The sequence below is a fragment of the Diabrotica virgifera genome, chromosome 3, assembly GCF_917563875.1.
Source record: "Diabrotica virgifera virgifera chromosome 3, PGI_DIABVI_V3a".
Classification (NCBI taxonomy): Eukaryota; Metazoa; Arthropoda; class Insecta; order Coleoptera; family Chrysomelidae; genus Diabrotica; species Diabrotica virgifera.
The window spans coordinates 90980565-91003694 of record NC_065445.1 but is presented as its reverse complement, the minus strand read 5'-3'; the positions used below and the strand labels follow the sequence as shown (position 1 = coordinate 91003694).

The 23130-nt window shown below is 31.7% G+C and overlaps 1 protein-coding gene across 2 annotated transcripts in view; it reads right to left on the bottom strand.

Annotated features, from left to right (window-relative positions):
- The window catches only part of LOC126881912 (sprouty-related, EVH1 domain-containing protein 2), a 285065-nt gene that overhangs the window by 44852 nt on the left and 217083 nt on the right, over positions 1-23130 (bottom strand). For both annotated transcript variants that reach the window (XM_050646642.1, XM_050646641.1), the window contains exon 3: positions 14835-15003. In XM_050646642.1, the coding sequence (XP_050502599.1) occupies positions 14835-15003 (169 nt within the window). The remainder of the gene's footprint in view (positions 1-14834; positions 15004-23130) is intronic.

The following is a 23130-nucleotide window of genomic DNA, read 5'->3' as shown; positions in this document are numbered from 1 at the left end:
ACAATTTCATCAGATTAAATGAAATTTTGACTTTAGGAAGAGTCTTTTACTCATTATTTCTGAGTGGGTACGTTGAAGCTGCGCTTGCTGTAAAACCTTGGTATCGAAGCTCTGGATGCTACGGCAGATCTTATGAAACCATCTTGTTCCTAACCACTAGGAGGACTAGTTAATCGCAATCTTTTGAGTAAAGATGAATAGTATCTTCTAGACATAAGTTGTGCGATAAAGTCAGGCAACTGCCCTGTGGACTTATCTGTTCGAGAACCGGGTCCACTTTCCCACTCTCGATGGTTGACTACAGCTAACAGAGTTTTGAGACTGTATGTAAGTGTGGAAACGTCTTCAGTTGAACATAAATTGTTAGTATCCTTCATTTTTAAATCATACATGCCTGTATGGTTCAAAATAAAGTACAGCAAATACATAACAGATGGACCTGAACACGTTTTTGAGACTATCAAATCAACCAGATTTCTACCAGAGAATTTGATTAAAGTAGTTGATCCTGTAATCGAAAGAAATGCATTTTTCCCCACCCAGAAAATTTGCTACTGAGCATGATAGTGGATGAAAGGAAACACATAAGAGAATTAGGATTCCGAAGAATAATCAAAGCAAGGATGTTAGCTACAGAAACAGAAACAATTAGGGTTTTTAGACCTCTAAAAATCACCTTTCATGTGACTGACGCTACTGAATTATTTGATTGGAACACCACTGAAATTACACCACAATCACTTTTACGGAGAGTCTCTAATGATGAAGTTTGGGCTAAAATCACGCTGGTGAAACACCCGAGGATTGGAACTTTGGAAAATTTCCATGTCATACTCAAGCCGTGAAACGCTGCGTCAAGTTAGTGACTGAAGCATCTAAAAAAGTCGTCGGTGCTAAGTAATGAGATGGTTTCATAAGATCTGCCGTAGCATCCAGAGCTTCGATGCCAAAGTTTGACAGCAATCGCAGCTTCAACGTACCCACTCAGAAATAGTGAGTAAAAGACTCTTTCTAAAGTCAAAATTTTATTTAATTTGTTGACATTGTTTGGCTATAATTTGGTTTCTTTTTTGTTTCAATTAAACATGTTATTAAAATTATAAGTTGTTTTATTTATATCCTTTATAACTTTAAACACACTATAATAATTCTATTCCAATGGAATGGAGTCTAAAGTAAAAGAACAAAAAAGGGATTGTGCTAATAACACCCAACACAACATACTAGACCACACCTTCTTTTAAGGTGCTAATATGTGAATTTTAACAATTTTTGAGTATTTTGAGCTACCGCAAATTAAAAGATATTGTCTGTTTCAAATTTATTTCCTATTTTTTAAACTATTAACTAAACAGTTTTCACTATAGCACGTTCAAATATTATTGGCTAAAGATTGTTAAAATAATTGAAAAATGTCTTGATTGATGAAAAAAAAAACTAAATTTTAAGTGTGATGCGCTAGCTGGGGGTTCAATATATAACTTTATTTTACTTTGCATTTTACTTATATACCCAAAGGCAAGTCTTCCGCGGTATAGCGAATAAAGAATGAAACATTATTGTTTTTCGACCCACCCTAATGATGATTTTTAATAAAATCGAAAACGTTGTGATGTAGCCCTTAAAGGGATTTTTAATAAAAATTTTATACCTTTTACACAGGATTTTTTTCCAATTTTTGCGATTGATGGTATACTCCTTCTCAGGAGTAAAATTGTAAAATTCCCTCATTTTCTTTAGTCTCAGCATCCGTTATGGCTTGCAAATTTTAGAAGCCTCGGAGGTGTAACCAGAGAAGGTTCCCATTGTTTTCAGTCTGGTGGTATGTAGAGCAATGTTTCTGGTGTTATTTTATGTGCTATTAGATTGAAAACTTAGTCTTTTGCTAGCAGTTGCCGCTAGGGCATCCCTGCCATTTCGTTCGTTGCAATCCGTAACTGCACGCCGGAGTTTGTCATGGTTGGGTCAGAGAGAGCAGCATATGTGCCTCCTGATGAGAGATTAAGAAGTTTAGAAACCGGTAGAGGTCCTTGCTGCGCTCTCTGATTGAACTAGAATATAATGCGGCTGTAGTTTCATGTTGCAACGAAATTGAAAATGGTTATTCATTTTTGATATAAGATAGGAATTGGTACAACTGACTAAAATCTAGGAAATCTAGGAAATAATTGTACATACATAAAAATCTCAGAATGGTTGGATACAGCAATATAGCTGTTTTTTATAAATACAGAACAGGGACATATCAAGAGGGGATTAAAAACGCATTACTTCTTAGAAACGGTCCTAAAAAGCTTGCTATTAGCGAAAAGTAAAAAAGTAGATATTAAATAAATAATTACAATTTCCACCGATTTTTGTAACTGATTTTCATTGGTCTGGACAAAAAATGTATGTAACTTATCCTTGTTAAAAAATTGTCAAATTTTATTTGGTTATTAAAATTAGCAAAATAAAAGATGTACGCCACTGGTGTATGGCAATTGTTTTTGCACCAAATTGTGTAAATTGCTCGTAATGTCTCTAATAAACTTTAAAATTAACTATATATTTTTAAATTGCGATATACATCATAGATCATCCGATCATCGGTAGGGAAGTTGAACTACATAATATATAGTAGATACGAGAAATTTTCTTGTACACTGCGTTTTCGCTTACTATCTTATAATATTTGATGTCATCGGTTTTTTAGTAAAAGGATCTATGTTCATATTAAACATTTTATATTAAAAACTCTTTACACTGGAGTGATTGTAACAATGGAGCCTACTACAATGAACAGTATGGCAAGAACAAATGTCGATCTCTCAGAATGGCAACATCAGAAGTGAGTGTTTTACGCAAAGGTGGAAACTTTGGATATCATACCAGGCACAATATTGATTGAAGATACAATTACATATTTCGAGTTGATAGAATTCATGAATTTCTCCATGATATTGCAGAAGAAATTCGGATGGACCGTTCACAAATCCTACGAGTTAAACCACCTAAAATAATTGTAACATCTTTGGAAAACAGAGCATTAAAGACTTAAGCTAACACGAACATTTTAATTTTCCCTAATAAAGGGAAGGTCACATCAACTAACAACGTTAAAAGAATTACAGTAAAGCAAAAATAATGAGACAGAACCAGACAAATATAACAATACAAAACCATGACATAAAAAAGGTTGAACATTATATGTATATCTGAACCATGTAATCAAACCGGGAAAACCAAATCAATATGCTGAAATTAAAAGAAGAATACAACTGGCATTGGACGCTTTCGGTAAAATAGCATATATTTTGAAAAGCACCCCCATTCTTATAAACTTAACCTTCCAAAGCTCGCGCGCGGATTCTGCACTTTTAAAAATTTGACCATAACTCCCCAATGCGCAGTCAAACGACTAAGTGCGTGCTATTTAGTAATCTCCTAAATTATTGAACATTCAGTGACATTAATGACAATTAATGTTTTACAACTTGTCACAGAAAAAAAGATTTAGCAAATATTCAGGTGAAGATATCAATAAAATAGTTAAAATGATATAAAAAGACAGTTTTATTCATGAAATAATCTCAGCGAATTACACTCGATCTCTAGAATTATTATCGTGACAGTTTGACATAATTTCACTCCCATTCGGGTCGTGAAATTAAAACTGTCAAAGTGTCCCTCGGGAAACAAATCGATAATTTTAGAGCTCTCGTGCAATTACTACTGATATTTATGGGTTCGAAAATTGCCAAAAAATTGACAATATCTCTCGACGTAACTTTTTTAGGCCAGTTTGTTCAGATAACCGGTTGATACTATATAGGGTGAGGCAGATAAAGGGCCTATTAGAAATATCTCGAGAACTAAATTAAAGAAAATTATGAAAATTGGAATATAGGGGTTTTGAGGTGTGAACTATTTAATGAAAATATTTTGGTCTCTTTGCTACTTCCGGTTATACCGGAAGTTGATTGTAACTTCGTTTTTTTAAATGGGACACCCTATATATTTTTACGTTTTTAAATTCTCCTCGATTTCTCATTTCTTAAAATATAACGTTTTGTAATATTATATAGGGTAGATTAAAAGATAATTACGTTTTTTTATTAATTTCGTAGCAAAATTCACACCCTGTAGAATTGTAGTAGTTTTACATCAAAATCCCTTTATATGTTCAAATGATTTTTAATATGGTGTACTATTGTTACCAATTATTAGTATAGCTAAATTTTGAATTTTAGTATACAGGGTGGGTCGAAACTCGGAATGTGTATTTTCTGAGTTTTCTTAAATGGAACACACTCTATTTTAGTATTGTAATGAAATGGTATTTTATGGTACCTACTTTTTAATTTCTTAAGCATTCCCTATACACAACTGCTTTAATTTGTGCTTAATTGTTAATCGCACCAACAATTTTAACTACGTAGATATTTTGATAGCTCAACCATTATTGGAAATTTTAAGTATCAGTCTCGATTAGTATGTATTTATTTTCGAAAAATATTTGTGATTGAATATTTTTACGGCCAACCTAATAAAATTTCAAGTATTTTGTGTTGCAATTAATGTTTGGCTTGAATCACCAATAACTCACAAATTGAAGCATTTAGGTATAGGGATTGCTTAAGAAATTAAAAAGTATCCTAAAATAACATTTCATTACAATACTAAAATACAGGGTGTTCCATTTAAGAAAACTCAGAAAATACTCATTCTGAGTTTCGACCAACCCTGTATACAAAAAGGAAAAATTTAACTATACCAATAATTCTTAACATAGTAGACTATATTTAAAATCATTTGAACATAAACAGAGTTTATTATGTCAAACTACTACAATTCTACAGTATAAACTGTATAATATTACAAAAACTTATATTTTAAGAAAGAAGAAATCAAGTAGAATCCAAAAATGTAAAAATATACAGGGTGTCCTATTTAAAAAAAAGAAGTTATAATTTACTTCCGGTATAACCGGAAGTAGCAGAGACCAAAATATTTTCATTAAATAGTTCACCTCTCAAAACCCCTGTATTCCGATTTTCATAATTTTCTTACCTTGAGTTCTCGAGATATTTCTAATAAGCCCTTTATCTGCCTCACCCTGTATAATGTAAACATGAGCATATATCTTCATCATCTTTATAATATGGTTTATTCAATTCTACATGTATCTAAATCTAACACAAATATTGTAAGCTACAACAAATTTAATATCAATATAACAAAAATCAGGAATTTATTTCTTAAACCACATATGAGGTTATTTTTTAAAACAGCATAAAATAGGAAGACATTAAAAATAAAAAGTACATTGTGAGATCCTGCCGTCCTAACGAAGAGAAAAGAGTAATAATAGAACAAATTTTGAATAGGTACTATCTTTTTTTGGTACTGTAAAAACTAGCAGGATGTGGATTGTCTCTTTTATTTATACCAAACTATAAATTTCCAAAAAAAAAATGTTGGGATTATATTATAAAATGAACATAACCGTCACTCAAGGTTTATGGTTATGGTCAAAGTGTTAAATGAAAGTTCCTATTTAGCCAAGATTATTTAAGGGAAATTCCTAATCACGAAAGTGGCAAATAGTAAATTAATGCAAATGCACTTGAATTATATTATTTTTTCAGGTTAGTGGCCCAATTGTTTTTTTTATTATTGCAAAAAAGATAAATGTTGCAAATAGTACGTTCTTTCACGGTTTTTGCTGTACATTTTAAGGAACCGCTTGGATTTAGATGAAATTTGGCATACGCGTAGCTAACATGTCAAAGAAAAAAATTTATATTGTGCCGCTCCTTCTCAGGGGTGAAAAAATGTACGTTCAAAATAAGTCCGGAAATGGATAAACTGACTAATTCTAAGCAACTTTTGTTATATAACGTTTTTTCACTAAATCAATACTTAGAGTTATTTGCGAGTGAATATGTTCAATTTTCAACAAAAAAAAAACGTTTTTAAACGATTTTTCGCAAATAATTCAAAAAGTAAATATTTTATCGAAAAAAACATTCTTAGCAAAAACATAGCCTGTAAACGTAAGAAAAAAGGGTGTATGCGCGAGGTTTGTTTACCTAGTAATAGAAGCAGGGTTATAGGTAATGAAAAATAGGTTCATATTCGCCAAATTCCAAATAGAACATTTTAACGTGAAATATCCAAAAAGTAAAGCACTTTTGGGGAAAACTCTACACTACAACTTTTTTAAAGCGTTTAAAAAAGTTTTATTTTGGTTTTTATAAAAAAAAGTTTCTATCATCAAATTGAAGCAGGTTAAGCTCAAATTAAAGTTAGTCCCTTTTGTTTTGGCAAATAAAATCGGGAAAATCATCCCATAATAAATTAGCAACTTAAATTAATCGTTACCGCCTCACAAGTTTCTTTACTTATGTTGTGTTTATATCAGGGGTCACCAATTATATTTCCTGAGGGTCCTTTCGAAAACCTATGACACTTCCGGGGTCCGGAGTTAACACTACCTGTCTGGTTGTTTCAATTCGGTAAATAAATCAGATGGGTGCAGTGCGAAATTTTTAGGCAGAAATTGTTTTTAACAGTTTTCTAATAAATCCAAAATATCACCTTTTTTGCTCCCGAAAATATGTTTTTAGCATTTTTGGGTCATCTTAAACAAAAAAGATTATCTGTCATTTTTCTCAAAACTTGATAGATTTCAAGTTTTAAGCGATTTATAAACTGAAAAATGCGAAAATAAGCATTTTTGAAGCTTGAAAATTCATGTGTACATTATTATTTTTGCGGTTGTCAAGTGCCTAAATTGAAGTTTAAACATTCAATTTCAAGATTCTGATGAGTTATCGGGGGTTATTTTAATTTTGACCGTTTGTTTTTATTGGCGTATTTAATTAGCACATTGGCAATAATTAATTGAATAAATAAATAAACCATTAAGAAAAAAATATGTTAATAATTAATTATAAAATTTTATTAATGTGAAGTATTTATTGGTCATTTTTTGCATAAGTATGTATGTATAATATGTATAATAAGTGCGACAGAGACGCACCATAAATTGCGATGTGCGGCGACTTAAAAGTCGAGTGAACTCGCATAATTAACAATTAATAAACAACGGTCTATATTGAAGTGAGTCCCGATTACTCGTTAGAATCTTGAAATTGAATTTATAAACTTCAATTTAGGCACTTGGCAATCTGAAAACTAATAATTTACATATGAGTTTTCAAACCTCGAAAATGCGTAGGTATTTTCACATTTTTCAAATTTTAAATCACTTATAACTCGAAAACCATTAACTTTTGAAAAAAATGACTACAGACCACTTTTTTAAATATAATTTTCGGGGCTAAAAGGTAATTTTGAATTTGTATAAAAATATTGTTTTGCCCGGCATCCCGTGCCCCTTCTGATTTGTTTAAGGGGACATTTTTGAACAGGAATCCACAAAAAAAACGAATCAGAAAATTTGTCATTCCTTATTATGTTATTCCATTATGTACAACCTGTCTGAAGTTTGGAGTGAGTTTGGTGCAACTGATTCTCATTGGGGAGTTGAGATATTCATCTGTTAGCTGAGATCTGTACCGATTTTTAATAAAGTTCATCGTTATTATAAATGGTCAAAATATAATGTAACAATGGAAACCAAAATTTTAAACTCCAGGTTTTCATAGATAAGCCCGTGTAACTTTGTGTTTCATAGCCATAATTCGAAAGCTTCAACTAGACTGTCAGAATACTTGTATATTAGTGGAGTTAAAAATATTTTGCGGTAAAAAATATGAAAAAAAAAAAATCCTCCTGTCTTCTATTTTTTTTGTATATTAAAGAAAAAAATCTCATATTAGTGATTTCTTCAATTTCTTCGAACTAAAGGCGTCGTTTGTTGTAATTATCTACGGGAGATGTATATCTGGTGCTAATTATACTTATAGTAATAATACACTGTATTCCTAGCTTACATGTCGTTACTTATTGTAATGTTATATAATTTTTGAATAGTCCTGATTTTTGTTAACGTTTACGTAAAATATTGTACTCACCATGTAGGAATCCCGTAGTAGTAAAGGAAGCATTGAAAAAAATACAAATACAGCAAAATGAGAAATATTAATTGAACCTATACATAGCTAGTTTTAATGAATTTTTATATTTCGGTTCCTTTGGGAGTTTTTGTCCTATAATATTTTGTTCAAAACTATCAATTACTATACTACGGTAATTGATTAAAAACATTATGTGCGTATTAAGACTAAGATTTTTGGTAATAATGTACTCTCTCCAAGATTAACCACAAAATTTATTAAAAACAATCATAAGATTAAAATATTTAGACCACGTTTCGGCCAATACGAGCCATTATCAGCGCAACTACAGGAACAACAGGAAGGAGAAAGAATCAGGAAGGTTCGGTACATACACATAATAAATTAATTAAAATTGTACTACTTCACACTCATGTTATTCTGAAATTATTGTAATAAATGGAAAAATCGTTTAAGGAAGTAGGACTCTTATGGAGAAGCCACCTTGTGAATAATGATTATTCATGTTTGGCAATGTGATTATTACAATTCCAGAATCACAAAAATGTGATAACAAAAATAGTACAATTTTAATTAATTTTTAATGCAGGTATATGTTGGGTTTTAACTGGACCGAATCTTACTTATTCTTTCTTCCTGTTTGTTGGTTCCTGTAGTTGCTGATGATGGCTCGTCCATGACGATTGGGCCGAAACGCGTCCAAGTATAATTATTTTTAATTAATTTTGTGGTTCATCTTGGAGAGAGCATTATTATCCCTAGACCACATTTGTAAAACATAGATACATCTTTTCCTAGTAAGATGTTTGGCATTTAATCAGAATCTGTTAATTTGAAATATGTTCAGATTTCATTGATTCACAGTTGCATTATTTGTTACATTATAGCTTGAACACTAGCAGTATTATGTAGCCAAGCAGACAGGACGGTACCATATATGAACACATCAAGAACACTGGAAGCAAAATGATTAAATTTGTGGTATGGACAGCTTGAAGATGAAGTTCTTCCCAGTCGGCAAGGTTAAACTAAAAGATTTGCAGATCAACGTTGAAATTAAAGGAATTAGTAAGATATCCAACATTTTTGAAAGAACTATTTCCCGAATTATTCAAAATACATATATGGATCACGCCACAATACACGTCTTCTTTATCTCCAACGGCAACGTGGACATGCCACTGAACAATTTTTGTTTTTTATTAACCTTTAACTACACGCGTTGGCGTATTTTGTACGCCAGATATAAGAATTCTACCGCAAATGTATTTAAAAATTTAATTTTTTACCTTGTTTATCTCTCTAACCTATCACTAAAATGTGCTTTACAATTTGGTTTTAGTTTCGTTATAATCGGCGTTCTGGAAAGATCGTAATTTACAGTTTATTATTTGTTGTTTCCGGTGGTGGACAATATATATATATATATATATATATATATATATATATATATATATATATATATATATATATATATATATATAAAATAGATGAAATAGAGAATATGGAAAAATCCCCTTACGAACAATTCACACATCCACCATTTCGGATATATATATATATATATCATTTCTAACATTACAGCCACAAATTGGTTGCATTGCTCCTGTTTAGCTATATCATACTGATGACGACTAATAAGTCAGAAACACGTGTCTATGGTTGCATTCCATCTTGTGCATATTTTGTTTTTCATACTTATTGCGAGCCATGCCGATATCTATTAACTCGCGCTAACCTCTCCTTGTCTCCTTATATATATATATATATATATATATATATATATATATATATATATATATATATATATATATATATATATATATATATATATATATATATATATATATATATATACGCCACGATTATATTAATATAATTCGTAATATAAGTACATCTTTCAATTGTTTTTTAGTCATTATGACACAAAATATATTTTTCTTTATAAACAATACTTTTTCTCCTGTAAAAAATCACATTTCAAAAAAATTTTTATTAGTAATTTTATTTATCATGGAATCCAGTTATTCCATGATTCCAGTTATAAATCCCAATTGGCTTACTGAGAAGGAACTCCAAGTATTCACTGATGCCGAATAAGGTTTATAACAAACAACTATATAAGTGTATTTAAAAAAAACCGCTGTTTTTTAAGTGTATATTCTTGTAGCGAATAAAGTACGCCACGCATGTAGTTATGTTATAACTTGATGCGCGGGTAGTTAAAGGTTAAAAATGTTTGAAGACAAAACACTTTCGGATTTGGAGTCCATTTTGCCAAAGACATGAAACAACGGGAGCCCTTGATACATTTCGTCGGAAAAGAATAAACCGGTCAGTCAACGAAAAAATTGTTTGAATGGTGAACAAGATGTTCACATTATCTCCGTTTTAAAAACAGCGGTAGATTTCTTCAAATGCAAGTTGTAGACATGGCTCTATAAATTATCATGTATAGTTGCCATCAAGTTATTGCAGAAACCTTAGTCTTAAGCTCATTACAATGTCATTTGTATTTGAGTGACGTCTTCGGCACAGGTAGAAAGTAATAAAATAACAATATATTGTACATTTAATTATTATGCAAGTTATTCAGTATATTTACCTCTTGAAACTTAACACCATTCAAATACAAATAACTTTGTAATATGAATAAGATTAAGCTTTTCTGCAATATCTTGAGGGCAACTGTATTTTCTAATGATTCTCATAAAAACATAATTATTACAATGACATACTTTTTTATATACAAAAAATATATTAAAATATATATGTATATATAATCTCTATACTTTTATAAATTAGGTTGTTCCCTAACTAGGTCCCTGTGCACTAGGGTGCATTAGGATGAATTCTATACACTTTTCGTAGATATACATCTACAGAAAAGTTGGTCAAAACTAAATTTTCTACCAAAATGTCACTTTCTAAAGTTTTTTTGAGAAAAATATATTCAAAAAAGGAAGCAAAAAAACACGAAACACAAGGATATAGGTATAGGTATGGCTTCGCAGAACAATTATAGAAGAATCATAGTTTAATTTCTATAATACTTAATCCTGTTTTGAGCCCAAAATACTGTCTCATAAAATGTTCAGAATATATAAATAAATTAGAAATTTCATGTTCAACTGCCTTATAAAAATAATAAATTTGTGCAAATTTTTACAACGAACACCAGCCCCCTTAATATGTGTACACGTTTAAATTCGTTTAAAACGTTGTAAATATTAAAACAATATCATTGACCCTATATTTATAATGTCGAAGATTTAACGTTTTAACAGTTATAAGATTCTGTAATACCATTTTTATCAAGAAGCATAACCATCTTTTCCTGTTTTTATTCACTTATAATCTAAAATAAATTCAAATTAACCTGTGGTTAGAATTACTACATAAAGAAATGTATTTGTAAAACCAGGAAATATTAGCAGTGATAGTCATGTCAATATCTACTTGATATTTGAATTTTTGATCTTTGTAGACAGATTGTTAAAACGAAGAATACTGTTAGCGAGCAAATGTTATTTTGGATTAAGGGGAACGGCGTAAAATCTCGCCTGCCAAAATGTGCAATGTGTTTTAAATGCATTCATTTTTTTCGAATCCTCAGAAAACTAATAAGTATTTAGAAAAATTTAAACGCAGAATGAAAGATTACGTTATTACTGAGGGCCGAAAGTCCTTTAAATAAATAAAAAGTTTCTTTTGAATGAAATACTTGCAATTAAAAATCACACTAAATTTTCTCTTTTATTTTCACCCCTCTAACTTATTAAAATAAACATTACAGAAGTTTTCAGGGGCTTTCAGCCCTCGGTAATATAGTAAGCTTTCATTCTGCGTTTAAATTTTTCAAAAATACTTAATAGTTTTCTCAGGATTCGAAAAAAATAAATACATTTAAAATACATTGAAAATTTTGACACGCGACATTTTGCACCTTTCCCCTTACGAGCAGCTGTAAAAAAAATTAAGCAAAAAACCCAACTAACAATATATATAAACATCCTACAAGTGCTGGCATATAGGTCAGCAACATGGAACATTTCCAAAACAGAAGTATGTAAGTAAATCATTTTCTCGTCTTCAAAAAGGAAGATACTATGAAGAATAATGGGTACAACCTGTGAGAATGGTATTTAGAGAAGGAGATATAGCTTCGAATTATACGGGAAGTACAAAGAAATAGTAAATAGTAGAGATGTAATATCTTTCATAAAAATACATAGGTAGGTTTAGATGGGCTGGACATATGTGTCCAAGACCAAATGTTACCAAAAATTACCCACCCAGACGAACCATATTAGCGGTACCAGTAGGAAATAGGAGTAGAGTTAGATCAAGGCTGAGATGGAGGGACGGTGTGGACGAGAACGCGTGGAAGATCGGTTATTAATCACGATGGTTATTTTGCAAAACATAAATGTTAATTATAAACACTGTATAGTCGCTTCATTCCACTCACACCAAATTTACCAAAATGTTGGAGCTGGGTTTAGTGAACAAGAGTATATTCAAATTTTTATTAGAAGTTAGGTTATATGTATATATCGTCGCGTCATTTTATTTGCACAGCAGTACCGGTTTATCCAGCTTGGGGCGGGCGCCCAGGGGCCCGAAGTGGCCTTTCCTTTTATTAATTACAAAATAAAGTCCGATAATAATCGAGGTACATATTATTTGAAATAGAGAAAAAGACTACGAAATACCTGATAACCTTTTAAGAACGTGATACTTTTAAACCAGAGTGATTCCTTAAAAAATTGTATGAAATGTATGAAGCTGAAGACAAGCTTGTTTTGTTATAGACGATTAATGAAAACACATCCTGTAGAGTAAAATCCTGTAGTGTTAAAGCTGTTTATTGTTATCCGTGCAAATTATTCTCAATTAAAAAAATAGTTTAACTGATTTTGGATGTATTTTACCCACTGAAAATATTTGAATAGATTGCTCAAATCTCAGGAAGAAAGTAAATTTTATCTGAACTCTACGGATACATTAGTAAAAAGATCATCAGTTAGATGGAGATATGTATATGGATCATCAGTTAGATTGGAGTTATAGACGCTGGCTTGAACGAGCAAGTAGAACGTGAAGGACTATTGGGTAAAGGTCCTAAGGAGAGTTGTTGTCACCATTAAATTACTTGCTTCTTAAGGACTAGCTTTCCGTTGATCTCATGAGGAATTAACGGTCGTCATAAAGGTAATTAATTAAGTTGTCTTGTATACTTGGCTTTTGATGCCAACTTCTTAGATGAGCATTTACAGCGGAATGCGAATAAAGCAAAAGGTTCAGTTAGCTATCTGCCTGACCAAATTTGTAATGAATTCCTGGAAGTGATGAAAACAAAACTTGTAGAAACTTTTGACGCTGTAAATGCTTTACTTAAAAACTACGGATCCATCAAACATATTTTTTCTAATTAAGCAATAATAGAGACAAAAAAATCAGCAGTTACAAGTGAAGCTAAAGCACTGCAGAATATAATGGATACCTTTGAGACAGCTCTATTGACACTGATTTGGGCAAAAATTTTAAAACGCGTGAATGCAAGAAGCAAACGTTAGAAACTGTGGACTCGAATGTGTCAATTGGAGTAGAATTAATGACATTTGAGCTTTGTTGGAGACGTGAGAAATAAAATAAGCGAAATTGAACTAGAAGCCAAAAATATTTTTTTTTTGAGAAGGCGAGGATATCTCAAATATATTCTATAGAATTGACCTTCAAATCTCTGATCGAACTAGAATAATGATGCGGCTGTAGTTTCGTGTTGCAACGAAATTGAAAATAGTTATTAATTTTTAAAAGAAAAACAGTTTTCGATACAGAAGTTGAAAGTGAAACAATTTTAAAGGGGCAAGAGAGATTCAGAATTGAAGTAGGTACCTACCTATTTAATGTTATATGCGACAATATTACTCAAGATCTTTTAAACAAAATATAACGCTACAAAGATGTTGCATCCGCTTTAGATGTTTTTTACGCTAAATAAAGAAGAAGTCAAGACGTGAGTTAATATTTTATGCGAGAAATATAAAAAATGTTGATGAAACCAAAGAGAACTTGCATAATGAAACTACTTATTTTGTAACGTTAAGTTAAAATTTTAATAAACATTTGGAAAATTTGATGTCATCCAGGATGTAAAGGCAACTTTTCCCAATTTTGAACTTTACTGAAAGTTTATTTGATGATACCAATTTCTAATGCGTCAGGCAAGCGGTCTTTTTCGGCTTTAAAAAGAATAAAGATACATATTAAAGGTCACATTTGAGTCAAGAAAACCTGAAGCATTATCACTATTGTATTATAATAGAAAATGAAGGACTGGAGCAACTGAATTTTGATAGTAGGTATTAATATGGCAGTTTTCTAATGCCAAGTCAAGAAACAAAGTGAGCTAATTTTTGTCTTATGTACATATGTATTTTTTAGAATATGTTTTTTGTTTGTCATGTGTTGTTTTGTAGAACTTTCTTTTTTTTTGTATTTTTAAATGTATTATTTGGAATATTTTTTACGTTTGCTATTTTTCCTGTTTGTTTTAAATGTTTTAAAAAATTTATCGTATGAATTTTACAATAAACATTTATAGTTAATGCGCATGTGTTCTTTTGTTAAACAACTGACAACGAATAGCAATGAAGGGGGCCCCTAAATCTCCAGTGCCCAGGGCCCGAAGTTAGGTTAAACCGGCACTGTTGCACAGACTACTGTAATTTTATTTTTCGATGGCTATATACAATTTAATACATAATCTATTGAAGAGGAAAATTAAAGAAATCCTCTTACCGTCCAGCAGATCCTGAATAGCAGTCTTCACTCCCTTGTCAAAGGCGCGTGCGTCAGCAGCAGCTTGAAACGTCAAACCGTATTTTTTGTCGCCGGTCTTCCAGTGGTGAAAAGTTGGCATCACCTTATTGTACTCGAAATCCTTCTTTATCGTGCAACTCAAAACAATCTGAAACAAAAAGAAGCTGAAATGAATACGTGGTATATGATGTGCATATCCTCGTGACGTAATTAGTAGCATTTATCTAATTGTAACAACTGATGGATTCGACCATTACTTTACTCGACCTCTTACACAGTGGGGTATACAAATTTACATAAATGGTGACTGCACAAAAACTTACATAGGTCAAACTGTTAGTAGAATATTTAACAAACGTAGGTATAGATAGTATAGAAGAACATAAAAGGGTTTTCAATAATAGAAAACATATTCTACAGCTTCTAGATAATAATAATAATTATTTTAATGACCAATTTCAAATTCTTCATATTCAAAATACAGGCCCTTTCATTAATGATTTCATTGTAGCTAAATAAAACTGTTTAAAATGATTTTAATGATATTCGTTGACACCTGGAGACCAAACAAAGCGATTGATTTTTTTTACATTGTTGCGTATCCTTGTATCCTTAAAAGGGACATGGGACATATATGTCCCATTAGTGTTGAATGGTGGGATAAATAAGTCCTATCAGTAAAGAAACAAACTTATATTCAAAATAAAAAAATTACATTACACAAAAAAACATTACTTCTTATAAATGATGTGGTAAAAAACATTACTTCTTATGAATGATGTGGTAAAAAACAATTAAAGCACCTTCTTCTAGTAGGTATTTGTTGTTACAAATGGTCTCTAACATTGATCATATGTTTCTGTCATTTAGATATTCTTCCAGAACGGCCACTTATTCGTCTTTTTACATTATTTGAGTTCGATCTTCCTAATTCAATTAGCTGTTCTGCTAGTGGCACCAGAAAATTCAAAAGTGAAAATTTTGTACTATCTTGTTGTTCATTTCTTTTATGCAAATCCTTGTAAATAACCCAAGAATTTACAATAGGGTACATAACTAATTTATAAAAAACTTTTCTCCAGAATTTCGCAGATTTTCGGTCCATACATATTATGTGCTAACCTTTTGATCGGCGAGATCTACTCCTCCCATAAAATTATTGTAAAAGATAAATGCTTATGGACAAGTGAACTTAGCTTTTTCTCCAGTTTTTAACTTTCTGTTGATAAATCCAACAGTTGTATTGTGACAATTGGACATCAGCAACACTTCCGTCGTGTCTTTCCATTTAGTCGCCAAAATTCCTTCGGATGAAACTAAAAACTCCATATCACCCCTTAACATTTTGTTATTATCAAATTTGGCTACGTTTACCCGATTAGCCATATAGGTTCCCAAACATGGAAAATTTAGGGTGTTCAGTAGGTTGAACGAAGTGAAAAATCTGTCAAAGCATAGACACACATCTGCTGACCTTATGGTGTTGGCTAGAGGTTTAACAACTCGTTCTCCTAGAGTTCCAGTAGTTGGTGTTGATTCTTTTCCCGAGTAAATATTGAAATCGTATATATATCCTGTGAAAGAATCACTTCGTTGCCACATTTTTGGCCTCTTATACCTCTTTTTACTGGCTTCATAGGAAGATACTGCTTTAGGGCATATCTTCCTTTGTACTTAGTCATTGACTCGTCGATGGACTGATGGGAAATAGGACCTCTCAGTCCTCGCCTTTACAAAAGTGTGTTTCAAACAAGAAACCACTTCATCGATCTAGTATGTTTTTGACGTATTACCATTTCTTTCAGGATTATTATAGTAGGACTTAGATAGCAGGAATAAACAGCGATCTCTTAAAATACCTTTTTTTATGAGGGAATTCGAAAGTGATTCGTTTTGTGACCAGTAGTGTGAGATACACGGTACTTTATTGTAACACATAACCATAGTACAACCAATCACTGTCATCATTTCGTACATATCTGTTTTTTTCGTGTTTAATTTTATATTTCTCTTTTTTGGAAGTGCTGCTATTAGCCCAGTAAATGAACGGAAAATACGGCGATACCGTGTAATTTTCAGGGGCAACTCCGAATTGCATGAAAATTTGGATTTAGGTTCTACATACCCTCTACTTCAAAGATGAAATTGTGCCGTTGGTTGCTTTTACTTGGGGGGTGACAGTCACCCCTTCTCGGGGGTGAAAAAATATACGTTCAAGATAGCACCGGAAATGGATAAATTTACTGATTTTAAGCAACTTTTGTTCTATAGGGTTTTTTACGTAAGTTAATACTTTTCGAGTTATTTGCGATTGAAAATGTTTATTTTTCGACAAAAAAACTACGCTTTGAGACGGTTTTTCGCAAATAACTCAAAAAATAAATATTTGATCGAAAAAAATATCCTTAGCAAAAGTGTAGCCTATAAAAAACCGAAAAAAATGGTGTATCAGTAAAGTCTATGAATCGAGTAAAAACAAAGTTGTAGCTTATGAAAAATACGTTCTTATTCGTCTAATTCCAAATCGAATATTTCAAGGTGAAATTACCGAAAAATTAAGCACTTTCCGGGAAAAACCCATTCAAACTTTAAAGTGTTTATAAAAGGCTGTATTTTAATGGTTCATAAAAGTTTCTCGCATTAAGAATAAGCGAGTTACGCTCAAAATAAAGTTGGCCCCCCTTTTTTTTTGGTAAAAAAATCATGAAAATCTCCCCGTGTTTAGCTCCCCAAATGAAATTAATCGCTACGGCTTTACAAACAATTTACTTACTTATCTATTTTTATATGATCTGTTATTCTCACCGGTTTAAAGTGCTTATTTTTGAAAGGGTTATAGTTGAAAAAGCTTGAACGGGTCAATAATCACGAGTTTATGCAAATTTTGAACAGCCTTATCTTAACAAATTTTTGTCTTATGGAAAAACAAAATGAAACTAGCATATTTATGATAGCAAAACCTACATTTTTTTACTCTTTAAGAATTTTCTTGTCACTAATACTTTTTAAGTTATTTTGAAAAGAGGAAATTTTTCAAAAATTTTTAGATCATTTTTTTACTATAAAATCAATTTTTTTCAAAAATAAGCACTTCAAACCAATCAAACTTACAGATCTTATAAACAATACACATACAGTTAAAATAAATGGTAAAGCGGTAACGATTAATTTTATTTAGGGTGCTAAATAGAGGGAGGTTTTTACGATTTTTTACCAAAAAAAGGAGCCAACTTTTTTTTCAGTGTAACTCGTTTATTTTTGTTGCTAGAAACTTTTGTGAAGAAACCAATATAAACCTTTTTTTATATACTTTAAAAATATTAATAAGCTTTTCCCGAAAAGTGCTTAATTTTTCGTTGATTTAATGTTGAATTATTAGATTTGGAATTAGACGAATAACAACATATTTTTCATGAGCTACAACTTTGCTTTTACTCCTTTTATAGATTTTACTGATAGACCATTTTTTCGTTTTGTTATAAGCTACACTTTTGCTAAGAATATTTTTTTTGATAAAATATTTACTTTTTGATTTATTTGCGAAAAACGGTCTGAAAACGTAGTTTTTTTGTCGAAAAATCAACATTTTCAATCGCGAATAACTCGAAAAGTATTGACTAACGTAAAAAACTTTATAGAACGAAAGTTGCTTATAATCAGTCAGTTTATCCATTTCCGGTCTTATCTTGAACGTATGTTTTTTCACCCCCGAGAAGGGGTGATTGTCACCCCCCAAGTAAAAGCAACCAACGGCACAAATTCAACTTTGAACTGGAGGTTAACTAGAAACTAAATCCAAATTTTCATGCAATTCGGAATTGCCCCTCAAAATTACACTACAAAACGGTCATTTATTGGGCTATATTCTTTGATTTGTACAGCAAGCAATGTGCATAAATAAACTGCGCGAAAATAATTTTAAAAAAATATCAACAGGACGAGAACCTCTATCAATATTTAGTAATGTTATCCCATTTCTCTGGGTAGGAATTTCTTTTTTTGGGCAAAAGTTTGTGTTCGGTATATTCCATTGTGCAGTGAATTTATTTCTTTCCAACTCATCTTCAGATATTTCCGCGTCATCCGAATTTTCTTCGTCGGAAGTAGGGATGGGAAAAACATACCCGTTTAAACCTAAAACCGGTTTTTTTACTTCGCAATAATCGGTTTTACCGGTTGTTTTTTGTCCCGGTTATAACCGGTTTTTCCTTTTTAAAGTAAAAACCGGTTATTAGGTTTTTACGGTGATTACGATTAGGTTAGGTATTATTTTGGATTCCAATCATAATTATTATTATCAAGTAATTATTCCAATAAAAACCATAATTCAAATTTTATTTTATAAATACAGAAGCAAACTGAAAGTGCAAACTCACATCAGCCAGAAACAATCAAGTTTTATTATAATATTTCGTTGAAAAGGTATTTGTAATCATAATATTTACATAATAAGTGATCTGGTCGAACTAGACGCAAGCATCATCTATTTTTCACACTTGACTCTTGACATTTAAAGTGGGTGAATGACTTTTTCTGATTACAAAAATAATGTTCTGACTATGATTATTGAATTACCGATTACGAATACGAATCTCCAAGGATTTCCCTACGTTTTCAAAACGATACACCCATACAGGACGTATTAAATGAGTTAAAATGTACCTATTATTTACAAATATACAAACGTGTTAAAAGATATAGATGATATTTTTTTTGATGGTAGTAAAAATAAAAGGTAAATTGCTTTATTCAATTTATTTTTAAGTAAAATATTTATGTAGATATTATTTTTTTTTAAATCCCATTTAAAACAGTCTGGGAAATTTTTTATAAGTTGAAATGGTTGGGTTAAATTGTATATTATTGCAATATGTATATATTAATCTTACGCTATATTATATTTAATAATAATCAATAAATATATAATAATAATAAATAAATATATTAGTTAATAGAATAAAATGGTTTTATTAAAAATTGTGTTTTATTTATATTGATATTGATATTCTTTCGACAGTACTAATTTTGATCACATTTATATCGAGTATCGAGTCGAGTGGAGTATCGCAAACTAAAGTGCATTGTAAATGTAACATTGTAACCTATTGGATTAAAAAAAACCGAAAACCGGTTTTTGGAAAAACCGGTTATTTTTGGCCGGTTATAACCGCCAGGTTAAACCGTAAGCAAAAAAACCGGTATAACCGAAAACCGGTGTTTTGTCAAAAACCGCCATCCCTAGTCGGAAGCATTGATGTTTACATCCACATGGTCAGGAGTGTCTGAGGCAGAATCGTCACTAGGTACATTGTCAGACTCTGAGACAGTATAAGATTCTTCCTCGGATTCATTTTCTGAAATATTTGAGAGGTTTTCAATCTCTTCTTGAAGCTCTGTTTGCGTTAGAAACCGTCTACGTGCCATAGTAAGTCTGCAACCAAACAATACGAATGGGATAAATACGACCCGGTATAAAAGACTACTGGAACACTAGAGTCCCGTTTAAAAATTATGGTAAAATCGGCAAAAACAATATCAAAAATAAACAATATACATATATCACTAACCTGTGTTAATCAGCACCTAAATTATAAATAATCTGTTAAAAAAACAGAACAGCCACTTTTTCTTTACTAAAATTGGATTATTTACTAATTGTTGATGCAAGTGTTTAGTTAACATTAATTTTTAGGTTAAAGACGTGATATGTAGGTGGCATTGTGGCATACTACTCAGGAATTAATAAGGAATGTCTAAAAATACGGATGCGTTCAAATAACATGTGCTTTGGGGACAAATAGATGCAAGCCGATTTTTTTAAATCCGCTGGGACATATATGTCCCCGCGACCCCGCAGTAATGAAAGGGTTAAGAGTGTTTTTCACCAAGGTGCAAGAGTATGTGTATCTAGGGGTCAGTCAAACAAATGAAGGGGAAGAAAGTAAGCATTTGGGAGATGAATTGCGACAGGAAGGAAAATTGTTGGAGCGATGCATTAATTATTGAAAGCAAAACAAGGCGGCAAAATTGAGACTATATTGAACAGTATTTAAACTCAGGGTCACGGTTTGGCATAATAATATTATGTGGTGCACAATAATATTATGTGCAGGTGGCATAATAATATTATGCCACAAACCATATATTATTATAATGATCATGGTCCATGTTATAAACAAAAAACAAGAAAATTCAAGACTGCAGTAATGATGTCTAAAATTAAATAAGCATTACGAAAGAGACAAAGGCGGGAACAACAGATATTTAAATAATTACAATTTAAATCACTCTCAATGTCACGAGAGTAAACGTAGAGTAGAAGTTATAATTTGTAACAGTGATTGTGTAAGAAACTAGCTGTTTCTGGTGTGAATGATTCAGCTAAAATTGGCAATCAAGTTTCATTCAATGGTTTAGTATTAAATCACGAGTCATTTAAAATTTTTGTTATATTTTAATTATATAAACAGGTGTTGTGCAGTTGTAACATAATATAGAGACAAACTAATAATATTTTTGTTCTATACAACATCCTTAGATTCTAGTGTACCTATCAGATAAAACAAACGAGCTATTTACATAATTAGGTTATGTTCCAACTCACCAATTCTACTTTATTCTATAAATTATTACATAAATTAATAAATTAATAAATATAAAATAATATAATACATACAAATAATACACCACTCGGCTTATACTCGAGACCACCTAAATCAAATGCTAAAAACCGTAGAAACCTTCTGTCATGATATTAGTATGCAATTTGGTCTAGACAAGTGCCGTGTTTTGAATATAGTCAGACAGAGGAAAGGTACAGCCCGGAGGATTCGGTATGCAAAATGGCCAGAACATCGAGGCAATGGGTGAAAACGATATGTATAAATATCTAGGACTAAAGCAAGCGCGGAAAATGGACCATAAGCAAATGAAAACTAAGATAACTACGGAGTTTATATGAAGAGTAAAATAACTGCTTCGTTCACACCTTAACAATAAAAATTTTTTTAAAGTACTAAACAACTACGGATGTTCCGCGTTTAGTTATTCATTCGGTATTGTTAAATGGAGAAAAATGGATATAGAAAATGTTTAGCTAAAAGTACGAACATCTTACAAAAGCACAAAAACATTATCCTCTTGGTACAGTAGAACGAAAGACATTATCGCGGTATTTATAAGGAAGGGGACTTATGGATATAGGTGAGCAATTAGATAAACTACATATTTCTAATTTAAGCACGTATTTTCAGATACAGGTGGAGACATTTACTCTACATCGCGCGATTTGCGCAGTAGATGACACAACACCGATTAAATTGAGGGAACCAGAAATGCGCGTAAACCACCTTTATCTTCTTCTTCTTCTTCAGGTGCCATCTCCGCTACGGAGGTTGGCAATCATCATAGCTATTTTAATTTTTGAGGCAGTAGCTCTAAATAGTTGTTTTGAGCTGCATCCAAACCATTCCCTCAGGTTCTTCAGCCATGAAATTCGTCTTCTTTCGATGCTTCTTCTACCACCTTTCTAAAGACAAAAAAATGTACACCTAGATGGATAAACCTCTGCACGGGAGACATCCCAACGAGGTCAGCTACGACTTCATCGACAATATAGCGTCGAACTATTGGTTGACATCAGGAAAGATGTTCCCTGAAACAGAAGGCTCACTACTCGCCATTAAGGAGCGGCATGACTCAGTAGGAAAGATCCTTAATCAAGAGATTGCCATTACACTGGGACTTCTCCAAACTAACCATCTCCCGTACTATCAATACGTTCGGGAGAGTATGCTTGAGAATGACAACTACAAGCAATACTGGGGCCGCACTGTGCTCACAGACTAGTGACACATAATAGACCAGATCTCATATTAGTCAATAAAAATTAACGAGACAAACAACACTAATTGATGTGGCGATATCTAACAACAATAGTCCACCTATTAAATACATTGAAAAAATCGCCAAGTACAGAGGTCTGGAAATTCAAATCCGAAGTCAATGGAGAATGCAAAGTACCCAGACAATACCTATTATAGTCTCTATTACTGGAAGTCATTCCGAAGAACCTGATAGAAAACATAAAAAAGCTGGGTCTGAATGAACATCTCTATAAAACCATGTAGAAAGGTGTACTACTCTCGACGCGCAACGGCTAGATGTACACGAAAATTTTTGGGAGATACTTTAGCATAAGTACCTACACTAAATTTACAATCAAGATGCAGTAGAAATAAACAAACCAAGACACGTTAAATGCTACTTACTATAG